This window comes from Rousettus aegyptiacus, unplaced genomic scaffold (assembly GCF_014176215.1).
Source record: "Rousettus aegyptiacus isolate mRouAeg1 unplaced genomic scaffold, mRouAeg1.p scaffold_m13_p_2, whole genome shotgun sequence".
Classification (NCBI taxonomy): Eukaryota; Metazoa; Chordata; class Mammalia; order Chiroptera; family Pteropodidae; genus Rousettus; species Rousettus aegyptiacus.
The window spans coordinates 36592555-36616217 of record NW_023416295.1 but is presented as its reverse complement, the minus strand read 5'-3'; the positions used below and the strand labels follow the sequence as shown (position 1 = coordinate 36616217).

The following is a 23663-nucleotide window of genomic DNA, read 5'->3' as shown; positions in this document are numbered from 1 at the left end:
AGAGATGCATTGTTAGGTGATTTTGTCTTGTGCCAGCATCATAGAGTACTTACACAAACCTAGATGATATAGCCTTCTACACCCCTAGGCTACATGATATAACACCTTCATATATGCAGGTCATCGTTGACTAGAATGCCATTATGAGGTGCATGACTATACAGCAGTTAATTGAATTTTTCACCAAATAATTATTAGAATAATTAGTTCCTAAATTAAATTTAGAAATATCTGAAAAATGCATGAAAAGTTTAGCTGAATGTTGCATTTGATGTTTATTTGAACAGACTTGCACAGCAATCTCAGAATTAATCTGGCCCTCATGGACCATATTGACCTAAATAAGGATTAGCCTAAATATCTAAATAATTCTAATTTAAAAAAAAAAAAAAAAAAACTTCAGATAGTCTCCTTTCTTTCCTGTGATTTTCAAACACTTATTTAAATAACTTCATTCCACAAATTACTAAATAAAATACATTTTGTAGCCTATCAGAGAAAAATTTTCTGATATTTTAGAAATCTTCTCCAACAAGTCCTTTTAATTTACTGCTCCAGAAGATTCCATCTGATTAGTGACAACGCTGGCAATATAATAAATTGCAAGGTCCAGAATTTTTTGAACTGTGTTATATAGCATTAGAGTGAGACATGAGTAGTGTTTCAGTAAAAAGTTTCTGTGGTCAAATAGACTTGGGAAACACTACAATAAAATATAGATTTTTATTGCAAGACTTCCTAGAATAATCAAAATTACAAAGTTCTAGTAAGAAAATCTATTACGCAGTGATCCTAAATTTGTCAAAAAATTATGATACCCTCATGCAACTATTCCTACTGTTCAACAATTATATTTGAAACCTACTTTTACATATATCCAGATGATCTGGAAGGGTTTAATTCAATAGTTTTAAGCTAATAACAGATTTTTATGGAATTAAGTGAGAAGCTGAATCTTAATAGTATTCAACGAATACTATTCTCACAAGCAAGTTCATTTTGACAATTACAAGTAATCTACTTTTAACATTTTATTTACATAAACATTATATATTATACTATCAAATATTTTCTTAAAATGTTAAGATCTTTGTTTCTACTGATAGTTTAAAAATTTAGAAATATTTAAACTGTTTACCTTTTGTTTTGTTTTATTGTAAATTTTGCATTTTATATTGCGAACATAACCCTGTCTTGAGGATTTCCAGATTAAATGCAGTTCCTGTTTTTGTTTTTGTTTTTTTGTTTTTGCTAAATCTTAATGTGAACAGAACAGTTATATTTCACTAGCTCTGCTACTAAATGTACTTTTCAAAGTATAGTTTATGCAAAAATACATTGTGTTTGTCGTTTTTTTATGCAAACTCCTATCGAGCAGCTTGTTAAAAAAAATAGAATTACATAAACTGAAGATCAACTGTCACTTATTTAATTTAAGACATATAGTTGATATTTTAAATATTTATACCATAAAAGTGTTATAAAAACATCCCTGTTGCACATATTTTTATTAGAATTTTATAAAAAAGATAAATTATGCCATAAAAGTCTTCAAAATATATCATTAAAACTGCTCATATACCAAAAAAATTAGCAACTAACTCATTTTTAAAAATGGGCCAAAGAAACTCATAATGATGCAATGGGGTAGCTTTCTTTTAAAGATAAATCAAATGCATTTAAAATTAAAATCATTTACCTTCGGTTTGTTGAATGGAGTTGTGGACAATTTGCTGGTAACATTCATATTGAGCCGTCATGATTTTATTTCTAGTAAAAGTCAACTGATATTGGTGATAAGGGTTCTCCTCTAATTCTGCTATGACAAGAATCTAAGGGATTAGAAAAAAATAAAACTTAGAATTGTGAAAACGTCTGTTGTAGGCAATCTGTCACAGCGGAAAATAGTGTGGCGATGTCTTGCCTGCTCACCTGGCTCAAGGGGAAAATCCCTGATTGGTAGTGTTTCCCAGTTTCCGCAGTAAATATCCCCTATCTTGTTTGATTTTAAGCAACCAATAAGACATTGCCAATAGCAGAGTAGGGAAAACAGTCGACGCTTGGCTCTCTATAGAGGCTGGCCCTACATGTGTGTTGTGGAATGCAGACTGAGCTATATTCAAAATCTACCACTGCTTTTTTAACTGCTCTGTGAATGTAGGCAAGATATTCAACCCATAAGCCTCTGCTTTCATGTTGTAAATGGGATAAAATAGTATCACAATAACAGAGGGGAGTATCTGGCACCTGATAATGCTCAAAATTGTTGCCATTGTTATAATTTTATTTTGATAAAATAATAACAAGTTCATTTGTGGTGTAGGTAAATAGAAATTTTATTGTGTGCATGTGATAAAGGTTTTGATATGCACATCAAATACAAGATACATATTTATTTTCTTCTGATTTAGTAACACTATCTTAAACTTCACTTCCACTTTTATATGACATTTTCCCCATTTTATAAGTGTGAAGCATGCATAAGTCTCTCTACAACTTTATTTCTTCATTTTTGCATTATTTCTATTGGCTATTTTCCATAAGTAGTTGTCTTTCTACTCTTATTTTGTCTCCATATTCTTGGTTTTCTGTTCTCCAGCAGGTAATTAAATTTGGTATAATCTATATAATAATATTCCCTCAGTGTGTGGCACCACTCAAGTTTCACCATCAACTGACCACTATTTAAAATTAACTCTTCCATTCTTTGCTTGGTTTGAATTTCCTAATAGAGATTTATGCAGCAGTTGTGCTGCACAAGTAATAAATAAAATTTAACATCAAAACAATATTTTTCTCTTACTCATAAAATTTATAGAAATGCATAAAATCAATATCATTTTTTATTCTTAAATAAACACAGATTTACACACTGTCTGGGAAATAATCACAGTTTCTTAACTCACAATCATTGGATTGGTAATCTGTTACAGAATTACCTGCTGAAAACCAATGTTGGCTGGTACAGCTCATTGGCACACTCAGCAGAGAGTGTGAGCTAAAGAAACAGGAGTCCTGTTTCTTGAATTCTAGTCTGTTTACCCAAGATAACATCTAAGAAGTGTAGAATTTGAACCACTCCTGGATTTGAGAATGTTTTCAAATACAAATGCTGACAGGAATGTAGCCTTGCTTTTTTGCAGTTTAGGTTTTCTATATTTTTCTTGAGTTTCTTTGAATCTTTGTGAGGTTTGCTTGGAAAACACCACAGGAAAATTATTTGCTGGCACAGAATTAGATGAGATTACTTCTCTCAGTTTCTCTTACATATAAAAAGAGACAGTTACAGTTTCAATGTAAGACAGAAAAATATGAGCAAAATATTTCTGTAAATAAAAATGAAATGTATAAGATATATGTCCCCTTCAGTATAGCAATTGATTTTAGTCATCCTTAGTCTCCACCTCCAGCCCAACATCCCCTGAACAGATGTACAGAGATGTGCATGAGTGCACATGCTCATGTGTACACTTGCCTCAAACTTAGCATCAGTGTCTGCCAGAAAATGGACGCTTGATACTTATTTGAATAAATAAGTGAAGAAATTAATTTAAAATTTAGTGCATGGTTCTGAATTGCTTTTTAATCAATATAAGTCAATCAATTGGCAGAATGGGAGAAAAATCTCCATTTTTAATAGTTCTAACTCAGAATCAAGTCTGGTTGAAAATATTTTATCTACTATGTATGACTATACTATAGAGCCATTCTATTTCTTTTTAAACACTGATAATTACTTTCCTCTGATGTCTTGCATATTTGTATTTTTACCTTCTTCACTTTGACATCCCCCTTCCCAACTGCACCACCATAGTACTTGCTAAGGGATAAAAAAACTTAAAATATAAACTGAAAAGAAATAAATTATCATGTTAATTGGATATAAAAATGTACTTAATTTATGCATCAAATAACTGCATGTTAGCTAGCTGTGACTCACTTTTATCAACTAGATATATTGGAAGTTAAAATAGAAATACTCATACATAGAGAGATAAGTTCGAAAAGTTTATGCTTACCATAAAAAAAGGTAAGAGAAACAAAAAATACAGCATACGCTTTTTCTCCATCATTAATGCCAAAGTGAAATTTGCTATGTAATATTAACCAAACTGCAATAGAAAATGAAAAAAATATGATTTATTAACATTTATGAAATAAATATACATGGTTCTCAAGAAAAAATTTCTTTAAAACTACTCAATAATTTTGCTTTAAGGATTTGATTAATAATCTTAAGTATTATAAAACTAAGAACATCATGACTTAAGATGCTAGGACTTAATTAAATACATTTAAATTTAATTTAACTAGTATTGCAAACAGGCAAACTTGTACATATATTTTTAGTAATTAGAAACATTTTATTAACTTTTTCTTTACCAAAATTGGGATAAAATGATTAAAGTATCATAGTTTTACAAGAATATAAAAGCACAAATTTTGATAGCATATTTACTATAAAGCTTACTTTTATTTCTTGTAAATATCAATCTTATTGTTAATTTTCTGAGTTTTCAATAATTTAAAAAGAAAATTACTCTTGGACCAATTTATTGAGAATTAATATCCATATTTAATTAAAATGGCCTTATAATTTAATAGAGATTATTATTCATTGACAATTCAATTGTTTTTTAACCAGAAAATTTTAAAAAATCCCTCTAAGTCATTTATATTATTAAAATTAGGTTACAGAAGATGGACAGTACCAAATAAAAATATTTCTGTTAAATATTTCTAATGATAGATATAATTCTGAGCTAGTTAAAAATGACCTCTAAAATGTCACCATATATAAAAGGTTTTTATATGTACCATATATATGTGTATATGTGTATATGTATATATACACACACATATATATAAATAAAACCCTTAATTTCTTAATGTTCTAAGAGACAAACATTGCTAGGATAAAGTGACAATGCCTACTCCCTATCAGGTCCACAAGCAATCTACTTTGACAGTATTTTTATGAGATATGAATGATCCTTGTATAGTCATAAAATATAATATTTATCTGAATGTGTAAAATATGTTTTTCAAAGGAGATAAGAAAATTACAATGAATAGATATTTGCCAATGAACTACTAACTTAGACTTAACTTTGTTAGGAAACTTGTCAAGATTTTTATTAGAAGGCAAATGTTAGAATAAGAATTATAAAAACCTTTTCTACATATTTTGTTTATTGTTTATCATATGCAATGAGAGCACACCATTTACTACGATATAGAATCTATGCCGTTGCCTGCCCTCACCAATGACTCCCTGGATGCAGCTTTTCTTTTTAATTGTAAATCTTCTGAATAATGTCTTCTCTCCTATCTGTTATACTAGGTTTCTATTATTAATTGATCTTAAGAGAAATATAACCAAAAAATTAGAAACAGTGTATTAATTTTAGATATTAAAAAATCATGCATGTTGTAATAAAAGGGAAAAACTAATCAATGGTTTTGCAATTCAGTAACCGATGAGTTGATATTTTAGTTTTTATTACATTTTACAATGACAAAATCTAATTTTCCAATACTTACATGCACAATTGTCTCCAGACTCAAATCACATTTTCTCTTGGGTCATATTCAACTTTGTCCTGAAGAACTTCTGAAATCCTGGGGTCATGACCTGAAATATTGAACAATAAAATAATATATATCATTTTAATGAGCCCAAATTATTTTCATGATAAAGTAAGTTTTTCAAAAGAACTATTAAAATGATATTTTTATTAAGCTATTTCAATTTTTAAAATTCTCTTTTGCTTACAATATGTTTGGGTTTTGTCACACACATTTATTGTTTTCCATTAGATGGAGAAACCAATTTTTACTTATCAAGGATACCTGGAATACTGAACAATCTAACTGAATATTTTGTCTATGTAAATTTCAAAGAACTAAAATATGGTAACAAGAGTTTAAAAATAAGCTATAGTTTAATTGTCTTTGAATAACTTTCTCTGTCTAATCATTTATTGGAATGTCGTGTTCCTAGTCTTAGCTGCATATGTCTATTTCCCTTGCCAGTATGGTTTCTCAAAGCCAGAAACCATATCTGATTGATCTCTGTAATCTTTGTGACTGGCAATTAATTTATGCTGTATAAATGAATGAATAAATGAATGAAAAAATGAAGTGATAAAGTACTTTAGGATTTAAAACTTAAAATCAAGAACACTAACCATAACTATTAACTGTCATTTCTTCTATTAGAAGGCTTTAGATAGTGTTTGAATCTGTATTGACAATGAAAATTGGGTGAAAAAAAGTTTTTATATTAGCATATTTACTTTCTTAACAAAATAAAGTCCTGAAACTCTTCAATTTTCAAGTTCTATGGTTATTTGGATAATGAACAAAGTGTAGTTTATTGTATTGACTTTGGAAGTGATAAAGCTTAAGCCACATTTAAAACATTAGTAGTTCACATTTTTCTGTATTGAATATACATAATGCAGAAATATACAAATAAGAATATAAAGATATTCGATTTTGAAATCAGGTTTTTATGAAACAATGCTTCAATGATTTACACATGAGTCAGTATTAAATACTTCAAAAACATGTTTGGAGTTTTCCCAACCCCAACATATTGAAAAAATTTTCACCCAACATTAGCGGTTATTTTTACTTCTTATCTAGCAGGCTTCAGAATCAGAATTCCAAAAAGTATCTTAGTGGAGTATCTCTAAGTGTTTAGGAGATCATTCTGGCACCAATATTTTAAGAGGACTTTATTCAACTCACAAAATATTTACCAATGCAAAGAATTACGTTTTTATTGCTTTCCTTCTTCACCTTATTCCCTAGCAATCTAGAAAGTGGGATCCTAGGAACAAGATTGTATTTTGCACTGTGCAAACTTGTAGCACTCCTAATCAAGGGAGCTGGCCTATGGCCCCTGGGTTTATCAAGGATGCTGCAGCAAGTGTGGGTGGCAGTGTTTCAGACACACGGTGGACACCTGTACTCTCTGTGAGATCTGGCAATATCCATTGTATGTGGTGATCCAATTCACTTGAGTCATCTACTCCACAAAGAAGCTATCAAATTTCCCTGCCAGCAGACATATGTGGTAAGCAATAGTTATGGAGGAATCACTCCTTTCAGCAAGGTTCTCTAGGTCCATAACGGAGGGATCATGACTGGACATGTAGATAACGCCATTGCAGATACCTCTGAAGGTCAGTTCATATTAAGTCTCATATTGGTAGATGTGATGGCATGATTGTTATAAGATGTGTTTAATTGTATTCCTCAGTTTAGCTCTTGTTTTTTTTTTTGTTTGTTTGTTTTTGTTTTTGTTTTTGCCTACTGCCTCTAATATGTTTGTTCAGCAAGTGATTCTTTCTTCTATATTTAACTTATTCCAAATTTATTTTTACTGAAATCCATTTGATAGTAACTGGCCAAAGCTGTTAAGGAAATCATTGTAAATATCTTTCAGATCTTGTTAAATTCTTTACTGACAACTGAATTACCTGTTACCTTGTGAAATATAGTGGTTCTCATTCAATTTTGAGAAGAGATCAAATATATAATTAAAGGAGGTCAAGTTAAATGGCTAAATCTTCCAGGGGATTTTTTCAGGTGTGCTTAGGTTTGTTTAGTAAGAAAAGGTCTTTGAAACAGAACAAGCTCTAATTTAAATTCATAAGTGAATATGTAATCATAATGGTAGTATTAGTAGTTACTGGCATTCTCCCTTTCTGTTAGCCTCACAAATCCTATAAGTACTATTTTATTTTCTCTTCTCAAAATGAAACTGGAAGATTTGATTCTACTACTAGAAACAAAATGATGTTCTTTACTAGACACATGGAAAAAAAAATAACTGATTTCTAAATAGTCTTTGTGCTTCTTGCCCAAAGAATCACCAACATAAAATAAAAATGATTTACTTCATCACAGAGAGAACTTTGAGAAAGAATGTCTTAAAACCTCAGATAACTTTTGAAATATAGTTTCCTAGTCATTCAGGGCTCTATGTAACATCATCCTGGCTTCATTTTTTTTTAATTGTCATAGATCTTCACCACAAGACATTTTTCACAGATCTACATTTCCAAGTCCATAAATTTTAACTGATATTCATGGCTCACTTCAGTGTAAAAGCATGTTTTATCCTACATAAAAATTATAAATAAATGTGACTTAATAAATACTAACATATCAGAACACAAAAACATATGCCATATAAATGCATACCAGTGCTAATTTTACCTTCCACTCCTCCATTTCCAAACTATCTTGGCTTTTTACAGGCCCTAAGCCATATTATTTTGTCCATTTATTTATCCAGTCTCTGTGAAGTTGGCTAACAGAAGCATTTCCCATACTTATCTAATTTGTCATAAAGTATCTTGAATCTTTGTGTGAGCAAGGTGAGGCTATTCCCTACCTAGTTCTTGCCTTTGTTTATAGTATGTTAAACAACTACATTTCTCCTGAATCTAAACAAAGAATAAATACTCTTATCCAATCCCAATATTCCACACCTGTATGGCAAATGGAAACTTCTGTCATTCTACACTGTGTAGAATAGATTGTGCCACTATGGAAAATGTCAAAGTACATGATCCTGGTTTCCTTTTACTCTCTGTTCACTATTTATTTGTTGGCAAATCTGTCTTTATACTGGACCTAGTCTTGCAAAGTACTGTCTTTACTACCAATAGAATCTTTGAGACAGAAATGCCAATGTCCACGTTTTAATTCCCCACCCCCATTATGGTCTAGAATGCCCCTAACACTTCAACACATAAAACAATAAGAAAAACAAAATATAAATAGGCTTCTCTTTCCTAAAGATCTGTTACTGATGTAAGAAACTCAAACTATACATCTTTTTTTATAATATTGGTTGGAACTTTCATTGAATGAACAGGTACCAAATCACTGATGTAGCATGAACCAGTGTTCCTCAAAGCATGGGTTCATGAATCACCTCTGTCAGAATCACCACTAGAACTTGCTGAACATGTTCAAATGTCCAGGTCCCACCACAGACACTCTGAATCAGAATCTTTGGGAGAAGGACTTGAGAATCTCCATTATTAGTAAAGACCTGAGGAAATTCTTCACTTGTTAAAATTTGAGAAGTACAACATAAATACATCATCCTCACTGAGCCATACCAAAACCTGGACACTCTTATCTATCCTCTATCTCTAGGTACTGGCCAGACAATTTTAAAAAAGACTATCAAGTATAAATCAAGGAAAATACTCTGCAATGTTCCTTGGGACTATTAATGTCTCAGAACTCCCAGAACAAGTTATTCAAATACCTATTTTACAACATATCATATAATGTTGTAATGATTCTTTTGTATATGTGTTTGTGCCACTTAACTGTGAGTACAATAAGAATAAGATGTGCATCATATTCATCTCGTAACTTCAAATCCTAGCAGATTGGGGACATAAAGAGGGTATATGGAAAGTGTGTTTTGAGAAAATTACTTACAAAATGAATTTAATGAAGTTGAGGAAACCTGGCGCTTTGGGCTGTTATTCACCCTCACAAGCATAATGTAATTTCCTGACACCTTGTTAAAAAAAACAAGGATTCTACTCCAAGAAATGTAGATTTAGTTCATCTTGATCATGGCCCAGGGATAAGCCCTGGGAGATAAAGGTTGCCTTCAAGCTAATAGCCAGCAAAGAAATAAAAACTTCAACTCTAAAACCTCCAATAATTGAATTCTGCCAGCAACATGAATGAGTCTGGAAGTAGTTTCTCTCCAGGAACCTTGAAAGGGAACACAGCTCTGCCAACACCTTGATTTTGGCCTTGGTGAGACTTGAAAACTAGCCAACCTCACAGGACTTCTGACCTATAGAACAATGAGATAGTAAATGTGTATTTTTATATTGTTTTAAGCTATTAAATTTGCAGCAATTTATTACAGCTGTGATAGAAAAAGAACACAAATTCTTACATGATCAAAAGTTACATTTTCTTTTCAAATTTAAGTGGTTAGTTTTTCCTTCCCAACTGGCCAGTATTTCCTTTTAACCTTAGAATATTTTTATTATAATGCAAGGCAATTACATTAGCTAGCAGAATTTCTTTCTAGCTTTTCCTAAATTGCTGTGTAAATTTGAGAAAATCAATACAACTATTTTCTGCTTGGTTTACCCAACTAGAAAATAAGTACTGAATTTGATCTTTAACTTCCATGTTTTCTATTACATATTTATTAGAGAATGTATCCTGGAGTCAGAGAAACATAGCTTCAAAGTCCAGTTCTTGCAACACTTAAACTCAATAAACCTATTTCCTGGCCTGAAAACAGGTGTATAGGCAGTGGTTCAATCAATATTGCCTAGAATTTTTATCATAATTCATCTTGCCAGATTGTTTTAAGTGTTAAATCACATGATTTTATATATATATATATAAAGCCATAACATTAAAATCAGATCATTCCTGACACTGTTTTTTTCTGGCTCAGGTAGACTTTCCCTAGGTTTCCTACTACCAATTGCATTTGATTTTAAGACAGTGGAAAGTGGACCATTTGGCTAGATGATTTTTCTTTTGTTACAGAAAAAATCAAAGAAGAGGTATTTAGGCCAAAAAAATCATATCTTGATTCCATCCCTTCATATACTGCCTCTTCTTAGAGCTATTTTTACTTTTGAAAGGCCATTTAGGAAAAGTCTAGTTCTTTCTTCTCCACTGAAGAAAACAGAACTTAGAAAAGCAAACATACTTCTTTTTCATAAGCCCCCTTGCCAGACTTCTCAGAATGGAATCTGATCAGTTCATCTAGGCCAAGCTAAACTTATTCCCATCATCGCTGGAATAACCCTAATGCTCCTGGGATTGGAAACCAACAATTTCTGAATTTTGGCTACAATGGGTTTTTATCTCTTTTGCTTTTAACAAAAAATGACCTAGGTAAAAAATTTAAAAATTATAGAATGTCAGAAATTACAGGACATCTTAAGAAATGATTCAACAATGTATAAACTAAAAAAAGTAATCAATAAAATAGTAGGAAATATTATTACATGTAATTCATCAAAATCTTATGAATGACCTAGTATATAAAAGTACATCTAATAGTCAATTTTAAATAGTCAATTAAAATTCTCATAAAAACCTCCAAAAAGTTTTATTTTTTGAAGAGACACCTGAGTTTAATTCTATTAAATTTCGCATACTACAAAAGCATTTATATTGTCCCATTGATTAATGATACAGTTTTCCTTTTTAACAGAGAGATATTAAAATAAGTAAAGTAGCAACCAACTGATATTTAATAATTAGCATAATGCAGGGATAATGCGTAATAAGTGGAGACAGTATTTGTCCTGGTTACAAGTATGAGTTCGACTTCCCAAGTTTTAAAAACAGCTCAGCCTTACACTTGCAAGTTAAACAACTCTTGTAAAAATACTTTTCTCATTTGCAAAATAGTTTCTAAACTAGCAAGGTATTCTGAAAATAAATGAAATAATGTACAAAACTTTTTAGAACTCAGTGTTAGCTATTGTTATCATTATTATTATGTCACATTAAAATTTTTAGAAATATAAGTAAGTTTATATATGTTTTAAGTTGTTTGCCACTATTTCAATAGCTTTGTTGCAAGTGAAATTAACCCTATATTTCAAGGTGGTGGTCATATGCCTTTTGAGTTTTACTTTCTGAAGAAACAATATGAATGTTTTTTCTTTTAATTTAAGTCAGTTATGAAAATATCAAGGAAAGCGAATGATAACAAGTCTCTTTCCAAATATAATGTCAATGGAGTTAGTATAATTACATATTTCCTAATACTGAGCTTATATAAATTAAAGATCTAGCAAATTGTATACATTATAACCAGTCACATCTTAAAAAATATAACATGTAATCCAATTAAAATCAAGCTATAAAACCTCCCCAATTTTACTTTCATTTTAGGTTACTTTACTAGCCTTTACTAACACCAAATTGGAACCAAAAATATGTATATATTGACTCTATACTTACTCACTTATCTAATGAACATTCAAGGCTGAATGCTGAATAACTATTAAACAGAGATAATATTGTGATTAAATTTGGGACTTGATTGTCTACTTTGAGGTACTTACTCACGGAAATGATTTTCCCATTGTAAGCATAATTAGCCATTTTCCGGTAATTTTGGTCACCATCTTGATATGTGAAAAAAGCAAGTGGCCAAATCTCAGCCCAATTAGTAAATAATGGGAGGGAGCCTGGGAAAAAAATGCTATGTACTCGATGTTACACTCTCTCCAGGAGGTCTAATATGGAAAGAATTGCTTGCTCGAAGAGCATAGAAGCAAAACATATCTTTCCAGTTCTTTGGTGTAAGAGCTTTACACCTATTTTCTTTCCACAAAGTCAGTAGTCAAATTCTACATGAAAACGTGTTTTCTTCTATAGACAATAGAATCAGAAAATATATAATTCTGCTGAAATTTTAATTTAACATAGTAGTCCATCATCAAAGTTATAATATTTTTGTTATTTGGAACTTTAAATCTTTCTCAAAAAAAATTTTGTACAGCACCTATCAGCAAATCTCAGCATTTGGGAAGCACAAGAATATTCTTGATACTCTCAGTCCAGTACACTTTCTCTGTTCTCATAAAATGAACACTTTCCAGTAGAGAATCTCTTCCCTCTGGTTCAAGCAAGACTGCCTTCCTTGTCACTGGGGTAGGAAGTGACTAAACCTGGTAACACTAGCACAATCTTCTGATTTGGGTTAACTTAAGCATGGCAATGTGGTCTAAATTACACCATCATAATTCTCCCTGGAACATTTCAATAAGAGTTATCAGGGAAGATTTTCATTTTCTGCAAAGCAAGTAGGGCACGATTATTGGGCCATCCCCATGCTTCCTTTCTATCATATGGCAGGAAACTGTTTTTTTAAAAAATGAAGTTAAGCAGAAGCTATCAGTTGAGAGCTGAGCATTGGTGGAGAATTCTCTGACATCATTAGAGCCCTTGAATCTGGCCACATCTGAAATGGCTACAATAATGGACTTGCTCATTAATATAACCATTAAGTTACATTTTATGCCTAAACAGGACTGATTTGGTATTTTGTCTCTTGCAACCAAAACATTGCTGACTAAAACTTTGAGAAATCGTGATGTAGTGTAAAGATTGCTAAGGTTCCATGTTTTAGTCTGCCTGGGTTATAGCGCCTGAATATTCTTAGGTTAACTACTTTGCCAGGCCTGTTTCCTGACATGAAAAATAAGATGACTTCAATCTCCTTTACATTTTGTTAACTAAATATCTACAGATTATTTTCCTTTTTACAAAAGTAGAGCAGTATTATTCATTCCCAAAGCATATTCTAAGTCCAGCCAATAGGAGTTCAGAAAAGTTTTTCTCCTCCAAAAGTTTATGAAGTGATTGTTTAAAAAAAAAAAACTGAAAAAATTAGAAGTATATGCATTTGGATAATCCATAACTATTACATGCCTGTGGCAAGATTTTATAGCCACCTCAAAAAGTAAATAGAACCCTTAGATGAAAACATATGAATAAATTTTTGTGATTTTGGTTAGATAATTTTTTGGTTAAACAATTTTAGATATGGTTTCAAAAGCACAAGTGACATATAAAAATAGATTAAATAGAACTACATCAAAATTAGAAACTTTGTGCAACATGATACTATGAAGAAAATGAAGAGGCAACTCAGAATGGAAGAAAATATTTGCAATTCACATATTGGATAAAGGACTTATACCTAGAATGTATAAAAATTTTTGCTACTAGATAATAAAAAGATAAACAACTTCATTAAAAAACAGGCAAAGGATCTGTACAGACATTTCTCTAAAGAAAATATATAGACAACCAATAAGCACACAAAAAAACATCATTAGTCACAAGGAAAAGAAATTCAAAACTACAATAAAATAGCACTTCATACCCAATAGGATAGTTATAATAAAAAAGATACACAATAATAAATATAGGAAAGGCAATGGTGAAATTGTAACCCTTATACTTTGCTGGTGAGAATAAAAAATGTTGCAGCTGCTTGGAAAATAGATTAACAGTTCCTCCAAATGTTAAACATAGAGTTACCATATGACTTAGCAATTCCATTTCTAGGTATATACCTAACAGAAATGGAAACATACATCCCAACAAACACTGTGTATGACTGTTTATAGAAGCATTATTTTTTAAAAGTCAAAAAGTAGGAACAACTCAAATGCCCATCAACAGACAAAATGTGGTATATCCACACAATGGAATATTTAGCAATAAAAAAAAAAGTAGTACCAATACATGGTGCAACATGGATAAACCTTGTAAACCTTATAAAAGAAGGCAGTCGCAAAAGACACAGATTGTACAATTCCATTATATGAACTGTCCAGAATAAAAAAAATCTTTAGAGACGGAGACCGTATTAGTGATTGCTTAGGGCTGGGTGAGTTGTTGCTAATGGGTATAGCGATTTTTTGTATGGTGGTATAAATGTTCTAAATTTAGATTGTAGTTATAATTGTACAACTCTGTGAATATACTAAAGCCATTAAATTGTACACTTTAAATTTGCAGGCTAAGTGGTAGGTAATTTATATCTTAATAAATCTGTTTTTAAAAAAGTAAATGCAAAGGGGAAAAAAAAAGGACGTATATCTAAGGGAAAATTTATGCTAAGGAGAACATCTAATTTTTTCTCTCTCACCTTTGTCATCAGACAAATAATGTCTACATTTTAAAACAAAACAGATTTAGACTAAAAAGCTTGCCTGGCTTACAGAGCATGCCATGGATGTAAACCCTGAATTGTTCTTTCAATTTAATGCATTATCTCATGCTCAATGACAACAAAATAGTAGCTATTTTATGTTTGAAACAGTTTTTATTTGTAAGGAAAAGTACATTTTCCTTGAAATTTGCTTATTGAACCTACTTTTCAACTCATATTGAAAAGTATTATATTTCCTTTGAGAAATAAATTTTAGTTTATAAAAATATAACCATTATCTATAGTTGAGGCAAAAGGTATAGTAGTATACTTAGAAAATTTCCCTTATGTTGAAATAGGATCTCTTTTATTCCTGCAAGTGATTTCTTTTTTTACATTTCTACAGTGTCTTAGTTCATTTTTTATAGAGTGAAAAACAGACAACTTATATATAAAAATTAGATATTTTTGTTCCATTTGTGACATATTTTAATTGTGCTATTGCAAACAATAACCACAAAAAATTTATATAGAAATATTAGCAAAAAGGAGAAATTATTGAAGTTTAGTTCATTCTTGGAAATTAACCAAGGTTAAAGATCTTATGTCCTAATGACTTCCCTTCTATGGAGTTATTACTAGGTAAAAGAAAAATGAAGGAAGGGTGGAGAGAAGAAAGTGATGAAAACAGGCAGGCAGGCAGACAGGCAGACAGGCAGACAGGCAGGCAGATAGGCAGGCAGGAAGAAAGGAAGGATGAAGGTAAGGAAGGAAGAGAAGTACAAAGGGAGGGAAGAAAGAGGGAAAGAAAAATCAGTGTGTGTGTCTTGGGTAAATACACACATTACATAAAATTAATCCTATTTTTCATTATTTTTATAAAGAAACAGAATGTTGATAATACTAAAATTTATTTCTTTACAGTATTTCTTACAACCATTAAACATAATTTTATCATAATATTTTTAATGTTTATTTATGTACTCATTTAAATATATTTATTTAGAACCGTCTATATTCCAAAAGCTGTGTTAAATACTCTTGATCCCAAATGCTATTATTTCTGCATTTCGACATAATCAAAACATGGGAGGGGAAAAAAGACATGTTTGATTATGGATAATAAAGTGTTATAGGTAGTTAGTAAATATTTTTTAGTGTCTGATTTATCTGATAGAATAATTGTGTGTTCCTTTATTCTGTTGTTTAGATTCCACATATAACTGAAATCATATGATATTTATCTTTCCCTGTCTGACTTACACAATTTAGCATAACACCCTCTAGGTCCATCCATGTTGTTGCAAATGGTAAGATTTCATTCTTTTTTTATGGCCAAGTAATATTCCATTTTGTCTATGTAGCACTTCTTATTTATCTAATCACCCATTCATTGATGGGCATATACATTGCTTTCATATCTCTGCTATTGTAAACAATGCTGCAATGAACATAGGGGTACATATAACTTTTTAAATTAGTGTTTTGGATTTCTTCAGATAAATATCCAGAAGTGGAATTGCCAGATCTATTTTTAGGTAGTTCTATTTTTAATTTTTTGAGGAACCTTCATGTTTTCTGTAGTAGTTGCACCAGTTCGCAATCCCACCAATGCACAAGGATTCTCTTTTCTCCACATCCTCATCAGCACTTGCTGTTTGTTGATATATTCATGACAGCCATTCCGATGGGTGTGAGGTGATATCTTATTATGGTTTTGATTTGTATTTATCTGATGATTAGTAAGGTTGAACATCTTTTTATATGCCTATTAGCCGCTGCATGTCTTCTTTGGAGAAATGTCTATTTAGGTCTTCTACCCATTTTTTAATTGGATTGTTTGGGTTTTCTGGCATCAAGTTGTAGGAGTTCTTTATAAACTTTGGATATTAATCCTTTAACAAATGTATCATTGGTGAATATCTTTTCTCAATCAATAGGATGTCTTTTAATTTTGTTGATGGTATCATTTGTTGTGCAAAATTGTTAGTTTAATTTGGTCCCATTTGTTTATGTTTTTCTTTTTTTTCCTTACCCAAGGAAATATATCAAAAAATATATATATATTACTAAGAGCAATGCCAGAGAGTTCATTGCTTGTGTTTTGTTTGTTTGTTTGTTTTGTTTTGTTTTGTTTGGAATTTTATGGTTTCAGGTCTTACATTTAAGTCTTTAATTCATTTTTAGTTTATTCTTTTATAATATTGTGAAAAAGTGGTCTAATTTCTTTGAAAAGAAAAACAAAATTAATGAACAGTTAACAGATTCATCAAGAAAAAAAGAGAAAAGAGTCAAATAAAATCAAAAACGAAATGACAACTGACACTATAGAAATACAAAGGATTATAAGAAAATACTATGAACAATTATATGCCAACAAATTGGACAACCTAGAAAAAATGGATGAATTCCTAAAACATACAATCTTCCAAGGCTGAGTCAAGAAGAAACAGAAAATCTGAACAAACCTATAACTACTAACAAAATTGAATCAGTAATCAAAAAATTTATGACAAACAAAAGTCCTGGACCAAATGACTTCACAAGTGAATTTTACCAAACATCCAAAGAAGAATTAACAGCTACCTATCTCAAACAGTTCCAAAAAATTGAGTGAGGCCAACATTATCCTGACACCAACAAACACCAGAGAAAGATGTTACAAAAAGAAAAATTATAGGCTAATGTCCCTGATAAACACAGATGCAAAGGTCTTCAACAAAATATTAGTACACCAAATTCAGCAATACATTAAAGAGATCATACCCTATGATCAAGTAGGATTTATTACTAGGATGCAAGACTAGTTCAATAGCCACAAATCAATTCAGATACACTACGTAAACAAAACGAAGTATATAAATCATAAGATCACATCAATAGATGCAGAAAAAGCATTTGACAAAATTCATCATTCATTTATAATAAAAAATCAGTAAAGTGTGATAAAGGGAAGATATCTCACTATAATAAAGGTCATACATGATAAACACATAGCTAATACCATATTCAACAAGAAAAAGCTAAACATATTTTCCTTAAATCAGGAACAAGACAAGGATGTCTACTTTTGTCATTTTTATTCAACATCATATTGGAAGTCTTAGCCACAGCAATCAGAGACAAAAAAAAAAAAAAAAGAATAAAAGTTAAAGGAGAATTAAGCAGTAAAGCGATATGATAAGATTTTCATTAATTTAGAAAGTAAGATGATTAAAGGTAGTAACGAGGACAGTTGTAGAGAGACAAATTAAAATACTGCAGTGACTTCTAAGGAAGTGAGACAAGAAAATCATGAAAGCTGGAACCTGGAACTAAGAATAAAATCAGTGGAAATGGAGAGGAATATCTAAAAGTCAGAGACATTAAAAAGGTTTAATCTATGACTATGTGAGAACTTAGTGAGTGTTAAGAAACTTAAGCAGATTCCTCAATTTTAATATGAGTTTCTGGGTAGGTTCTAAACACTAATATATGCGATGTAGCAGAAAAAAAAAAATAAGTGCTGGGAAAACATCTGAGTACAGATGGGACATTTTGAAAAAGAAAGTTTCTGGACGTGTTTGTCTAGATAGTTCTGGAAATCGGTAAGGGGATGCTTTGAAATAGAAAATTCACCTCCACCATCATAAATTAGAATACTAAATGGTGACATTTTGTATAGAAATACTATATATAATGGGAAATGAATATTCTAAGTTATGTGTAAGTGAAGTGAATTAGAGCCCAATTCAAAACATTAGCGTTTAAGGAATTCAAAATAAGTAAGAATGTGTGTTGATAGAGGACTGAGGTAGAGCTTTCTAGGAACAAGAAACTGGAAACATATAGGCATGGGGACAGAAATGAGCTAGTCTCGTGTGATGAAGGTAAAGGTATAGGCCTGAGAGAAATGAGATTCTTTGGAGAAATAATAAGCGGAAACCTAGAAATAAATGCCTTGAAAGATTTGCTAGGCACACAGTCCTATAATGTACTCTAAAAACTGTTTTAATTTTGTACAATCCAAAGCAGTTTATTTTTAATTATTTACTCCTATGAGTAATTCCAGATTGTAATTTAAAAATAGATTTTCCAGTGCAAAAAAGTTGCACAGGAAGATGCTCCTTGCTGAATTAAACTGTGCTTGAGTGAGAATTACTGCTTTGAAGAACAACACGTTCCCTGTGAAAAGACATGGCAAATCCATTTCAGTGAGTCTAACCTTCATGGAGAGCTGTTATCAACTCAATTGTATGTTTTTTCCTGTTTCACAAACATGTTCCCAAAAAAATTTTTAAATAGCTTTCTTTCCTGCTAAATTGTTGTGCCAAGCACTTTTTCTGAATCTCAGCCTTAACTAGACCAGGATATGTTAAAGAAAAAATGCCCTGTCACGCTTGTCATGGTATAATAGGCCTTAACAATAACAGTTAAACATTTTCCTAAACTAACTGTCTCCTCTCTCCCTGAAACTTAAGAAAGTGCATTTTCATGAAAATAAAAATACCCTGAGGAAACGAATGAATAGACACTCTCCAAAAAAGTCACCATTTAAATCTGAAAATTTAAATCTGTTCACTAAAGTAGATTTTTTCTAATAAAGAGCAAAAAAGGCACTACAGAAAATAAGACTGTTTTTTTTTTTCTAAAGTTGAATAATTTACAAGAAAACAAATTAATATGGAATGATTTCCTGGTACTTAATAAGCTGATTTTTTTTTTTTTTTTTTTTTTTTTTTTGGATTAAAAGAAGCATCACAGTATCCTGAGCTCATATTGGTCACTTCAAAATGAATCCCATGCATTGTTGGGACATGTTTCTGAAACTGTAATTGAGGCAATAGTACTATGTATGTCTGTCTTTCCTTTGGGAAGTGTTTTCCCACCAAAAGTCTCTCTGAGCATCACTAACAATGGCAATCTCAGGGCAGGGGAGGGGGGAGAAGAATATGAAAATAAATAAAAGATGAACATAGCCTGATGGACACTTTGGTGAAGGTTATGGCAGGAAAAGTAATGCATAGCTTTCTAGGGCAGGAATCAATACTTCTATCTGAGCAGTATGCTGCTTTTGGCAGTGGCTAATGACAATTAAAAAAAAAAAAAACAGTAGAGAACTTGTATTGGAAAAAGAAAAGTAAGGACAGGAAAACAGTAAAAAGCAAGGTGCAGGATGGAGAACAGAGTTTTTTACACTAACAGTTTTGGATACTAGCTGCTATATTTACTAAGAGAATATAGGCAGAAACCTAACCTGCAACATTTACCTTGGTTTCTGTAGCTTTCAGATGGGCATGGTACATGTATTTTAAATATATTGTGGGGGTTAAATGTAATAACCTACATAATCACCTATCACAAACTGGAAAATGATAAGTACTCAAGAAAAGTGGTCTCTCTCTCCCCTGTAGCACAAAGGGAATGCCTTGGTTTGCTTAATTTGGTCCCAGTGACAAGACTTGTAATGCTGAGTAAAATTACATATGAATATTTAACAATGCCAGCTCTCTCAGCTTTCTGAAAAACTGGACTTTATCATCCATCAAAGATATGAGATTTAACATATTCAAGTGGAAGTAACAATGGTCACTGTCTCCAAAATCACTTGTTCTCTTATTAAAATTACTTTGCTCTGTACATAACACTGCTGACATGCACTTATACACACACACACACTCTCTCTCTCTCTCTCTCTCTCTCTCTCTCTCTCTCTCTCTCTCTCTCTCTCTCTCTCATCTCAGTGCTCAAGTCTTTCTCAGCTTTTCTAGATCCCCAGGACAGTATTATTAAGGAGGTGAAGTCTTCTATCCTTTATCACACACATACTCTGGAAGACTTCTGGATTTGCATTATCAACTGTTGGTTTTGACTTGCTTAATCAATTCCTGGAATAAGAAAACCAGTGAGACCTGAAAGTATCAGATACATTATCCTGAAATAGCAGGGGGTTATTAATTAGAGATAAAATGGTGCAAGGATATAAAATGTAAATGTTTCAGGGAGAAAGAAAAGCCTGCAGCAGATATTGGTCAGGCTTATTTTGTTGTTCAAAGTAATCAAAACATAATACATACAGATATAATATATATATAACACAAAATAATTAAAACAAGACAAGTTAATGTTATTAATATAATTAAAATATTATTTATGTTTTAAAATATAATGTTGCCTTTTAATATAAATTAGTACCAATATGGGGCTGTGAAACAGCTGGATTTTATCACAACACTTGATTCTGGACCACTCTTCCATCATCTCAGGAAAAAAAAAAAAACAGCTGATATGCTCATACATGACAAAGAAAACACAAACAAAACTTTAACCTCTAAAGTGATGTTAGCTTTCTGTCAGCAGACACCACAGAGTAAGCATCATTAAAGTCGCCCCTCTGGCAGTCCTCAGGTCTGCCTCCCAAAGAGCCCTAACAGCTGCGGAAGCTCTTCGTTGGAGGTTTGAGCTTTGAAACGACCCATGAGCAATGGGGAACTGCTCACAGAATTGTGGTGATGAGAGACCCAAACACCAAGTGCTCCAGAGGCTTTGGGTCTGTCACATATGCCACTGTGGAGCAGATGGATGCAGCAATGAATGCAAGGCCACACAAAGTGGAAGGGAGAGTTGTGGAACCAAAGAGGACTTTCTCAAGAGCAGATTCTCAAAGACTTGGTGCCCACTTAACTGTGAAAAAGCTTTCTATTGGTGGTATTAAAGAAGACAATGAAGAAGAGCACCCAAAAGGTTATTTTGAACAATATGAGAAAGTTGAAGTGATTAAAATCATGACTGACCAAGGCAACGGCAAAAAAAAAAAGAGGCTTTGCTTTTGTAACCTTTGATGATCATGACTCTATAGACAAGATTGCCATTCAGAAATATCATATTATGAATGGCCACAACTGTGAAGTAAGGAAAGCCCTATCTAACCAAGAGATGGCTAGTGCTTCATCCAGCAAAAGAGGCTGAAGTGGTTCTGGAAATGTCAGTGTCAGTGGTGGTCGTGGAGGTGCTTTTGGTGGGAATGACAACTTTGGTTGTGGAAGAAACTTCAGTGGTCGAGGTGGCTTTGGTGGCAGCCAAGGCTGGTGGAGGATATGGTGGCAGTGGGAATGTCTCTAATGGATTTGTCTCTAATAGAAGCAATTTTGGAGGTGGTGGAAGCTGTAATGATTTTGGCAATTATGATAATCAACATTCAAATTTTGGGCCCATGAAAGGAGGAAATTTTGGAGGCAGAAACTCTGGCCCTTGGCTCTAGTGGTGGGGGCCAACATTTTGCCAAACCATGAAACCAAGGTGGGTATGGCAGTTCCAGCAGCATCAGTAGCTATGGCAGTGGTAGATAGCTTTAATTACTGCCAGGAAACAAAGCTTAGCAGGAGAGGAGAGACAGAAAAGTGACAAGGAAGCTATAGGTTACAACAGATTTGTAAACTCAGCCACACACAGTGGTGGCAGGGCCCGACTGCTACAAGAAAGACATATTTAGACAATACTCATGTGTATGTGGGCAAAAGACTCAAGGACTGTTTTTGTGACTATGTATAACAGGTTATTTTAGTTTCTGTTCTGTGGAAACTGTAAGCATTCCAACGATGGGTTTTAATGTGTGTGTGTGTTTTCTTTTTGTTTTGTTTTGTTTTGTTTTGCGCCCATGCTGTTGATTGCTAAATGTAATAGTCTGATTATGACATTAAATAAATGTCTTTTTTAAAAAAATGTGCTGTGTAACATTAGTGTACTCTGAAGCCATCTTGGTTAATCACTCTAATAGTGTGAAATTAGATTTCTTTCAGTGTGCTACCACGTTCCACTTGAAATTTATTCACAGCTTGCTTGGGCACAGAAGCCATTGTCTTCAGAAAACTTGGTGTAGTTGAATTGACAGTTACTGTGTTGTGACCTGGAGTTTACCATTAAAAGGGTCACTCAAGCAGAGTCATGGAATGTACTTGGTAATTAATGATTGTTGGCACATCCTCTGCAATATATCTAAATTGAATTATAGTACCAGATAAAATTATAGATGAAAATGAAGCTTGTGTATCATCTGTTATCATGTAATCAATAAACAATTTAATATCAAAAAATAAAATGATTTTAAGCTCAAAAATAATTTCTTGTACTGTAAAATTGAATACATCTTTATTTAACTATTTTATAAAAATTATTTGTAAGGAAACACATACTTTTAAAAATTAGAAATAAATTCTGTTAAATATGTTCATCATGAAAAATATCTCAGGAGGATTCTGCCTCTGTATGATGGAGGATACTAGTTGGTAAAAACAAAAGGAAAGTATTGGGGAACTTAACATTAATTATCAGTTTCTTTACAGCTATGGTCTTTTTAACTAAGCATTGCTTTGCAATTCTGTGGTTGGTACTTAAAATAAGCAACTAATAAGTGTTTGAAAAAATTTGTGATTTTGTCCCCTTTTGCGGAGTGTGCTTGTGTGGGCATGCGATTACATGTGAGAGAAAGATAAATGGAAATGGACCGGTTTTTCCAGTTTATTTCCTATTCAGGAAAGGAGTGATAGAGTCAACATTATTTAAATATCAGATGTGAGAAAGAGCAGAATTTTGGAAAAAATAGAACTATTTTGTCTAATAATGCTAATTATGCTTTGTGAGGGATCTAATTTCTGTCTTTTCAGAACTTAACTTTGGCCCTATTGTCTTCAAGAACCCTTCTCTGAACTCCTTATTTCCTTAGTGTTCCCGCCACATTATTTCTATACTACCAATAGTCTGAATGCTCTTTATTAATGCTCCTTCAAACTGCACATGGTCACACTAGAATTAAGTCTGTTTTTTTTTTTTTTTTTTTATCTTCTGCACTAAATGTGAGTGCTATTTGAGAGCATTTGAGGGCGTTGCCTTACTAATCTTAAGGTCCCCAGGGCATTGCGTGGTGTGTCACTAAGTTTTTAAATGAATAAATAAATAAAATGATTATCTATTACAAAATATG

At 32.0% G+C, this 23663-nt stretch overlaps 1 protein-coding gene and 1 pseudogene across 3 annotated transcripts in view; one reads left to right on the top strand and one right to left on the bottom strand.

The window, feature by feature from the left end:
* CALCRL (calcitonin receptor like receptor) overlaps positions 1-23663 on the bottom strand; it is an 89390-nt gene that overhangs the window by 32358 nt on the left and 33369 nt on the right. For all 3 annotated transcript variants that reach the window (XM_016150744.2, XM_016150664.2, XM_016150814.2), the window contains 3 exons: positions 5545-5635; positions 4020-4112; positions 1700-1832 (listed from right to left, as the gene is read on the bottom strand). In XM_016150744.2, coding sequence (XP_016006230.2) covers positions 1700-1832; positions 4020-4073 — 187 coding nt within the window. In that variant the 5' untranslated portion in view covers positions 4074-4112; positions 5545-5635. The remainder of the gene's footprint in view (positions 1-1699; positions 1833-4019; positions 4113-5544; positions 5636-23663) is intronic.
* LOC107514763 lies at positions 18568-22078 on the top strand (annotated as a pseudogene).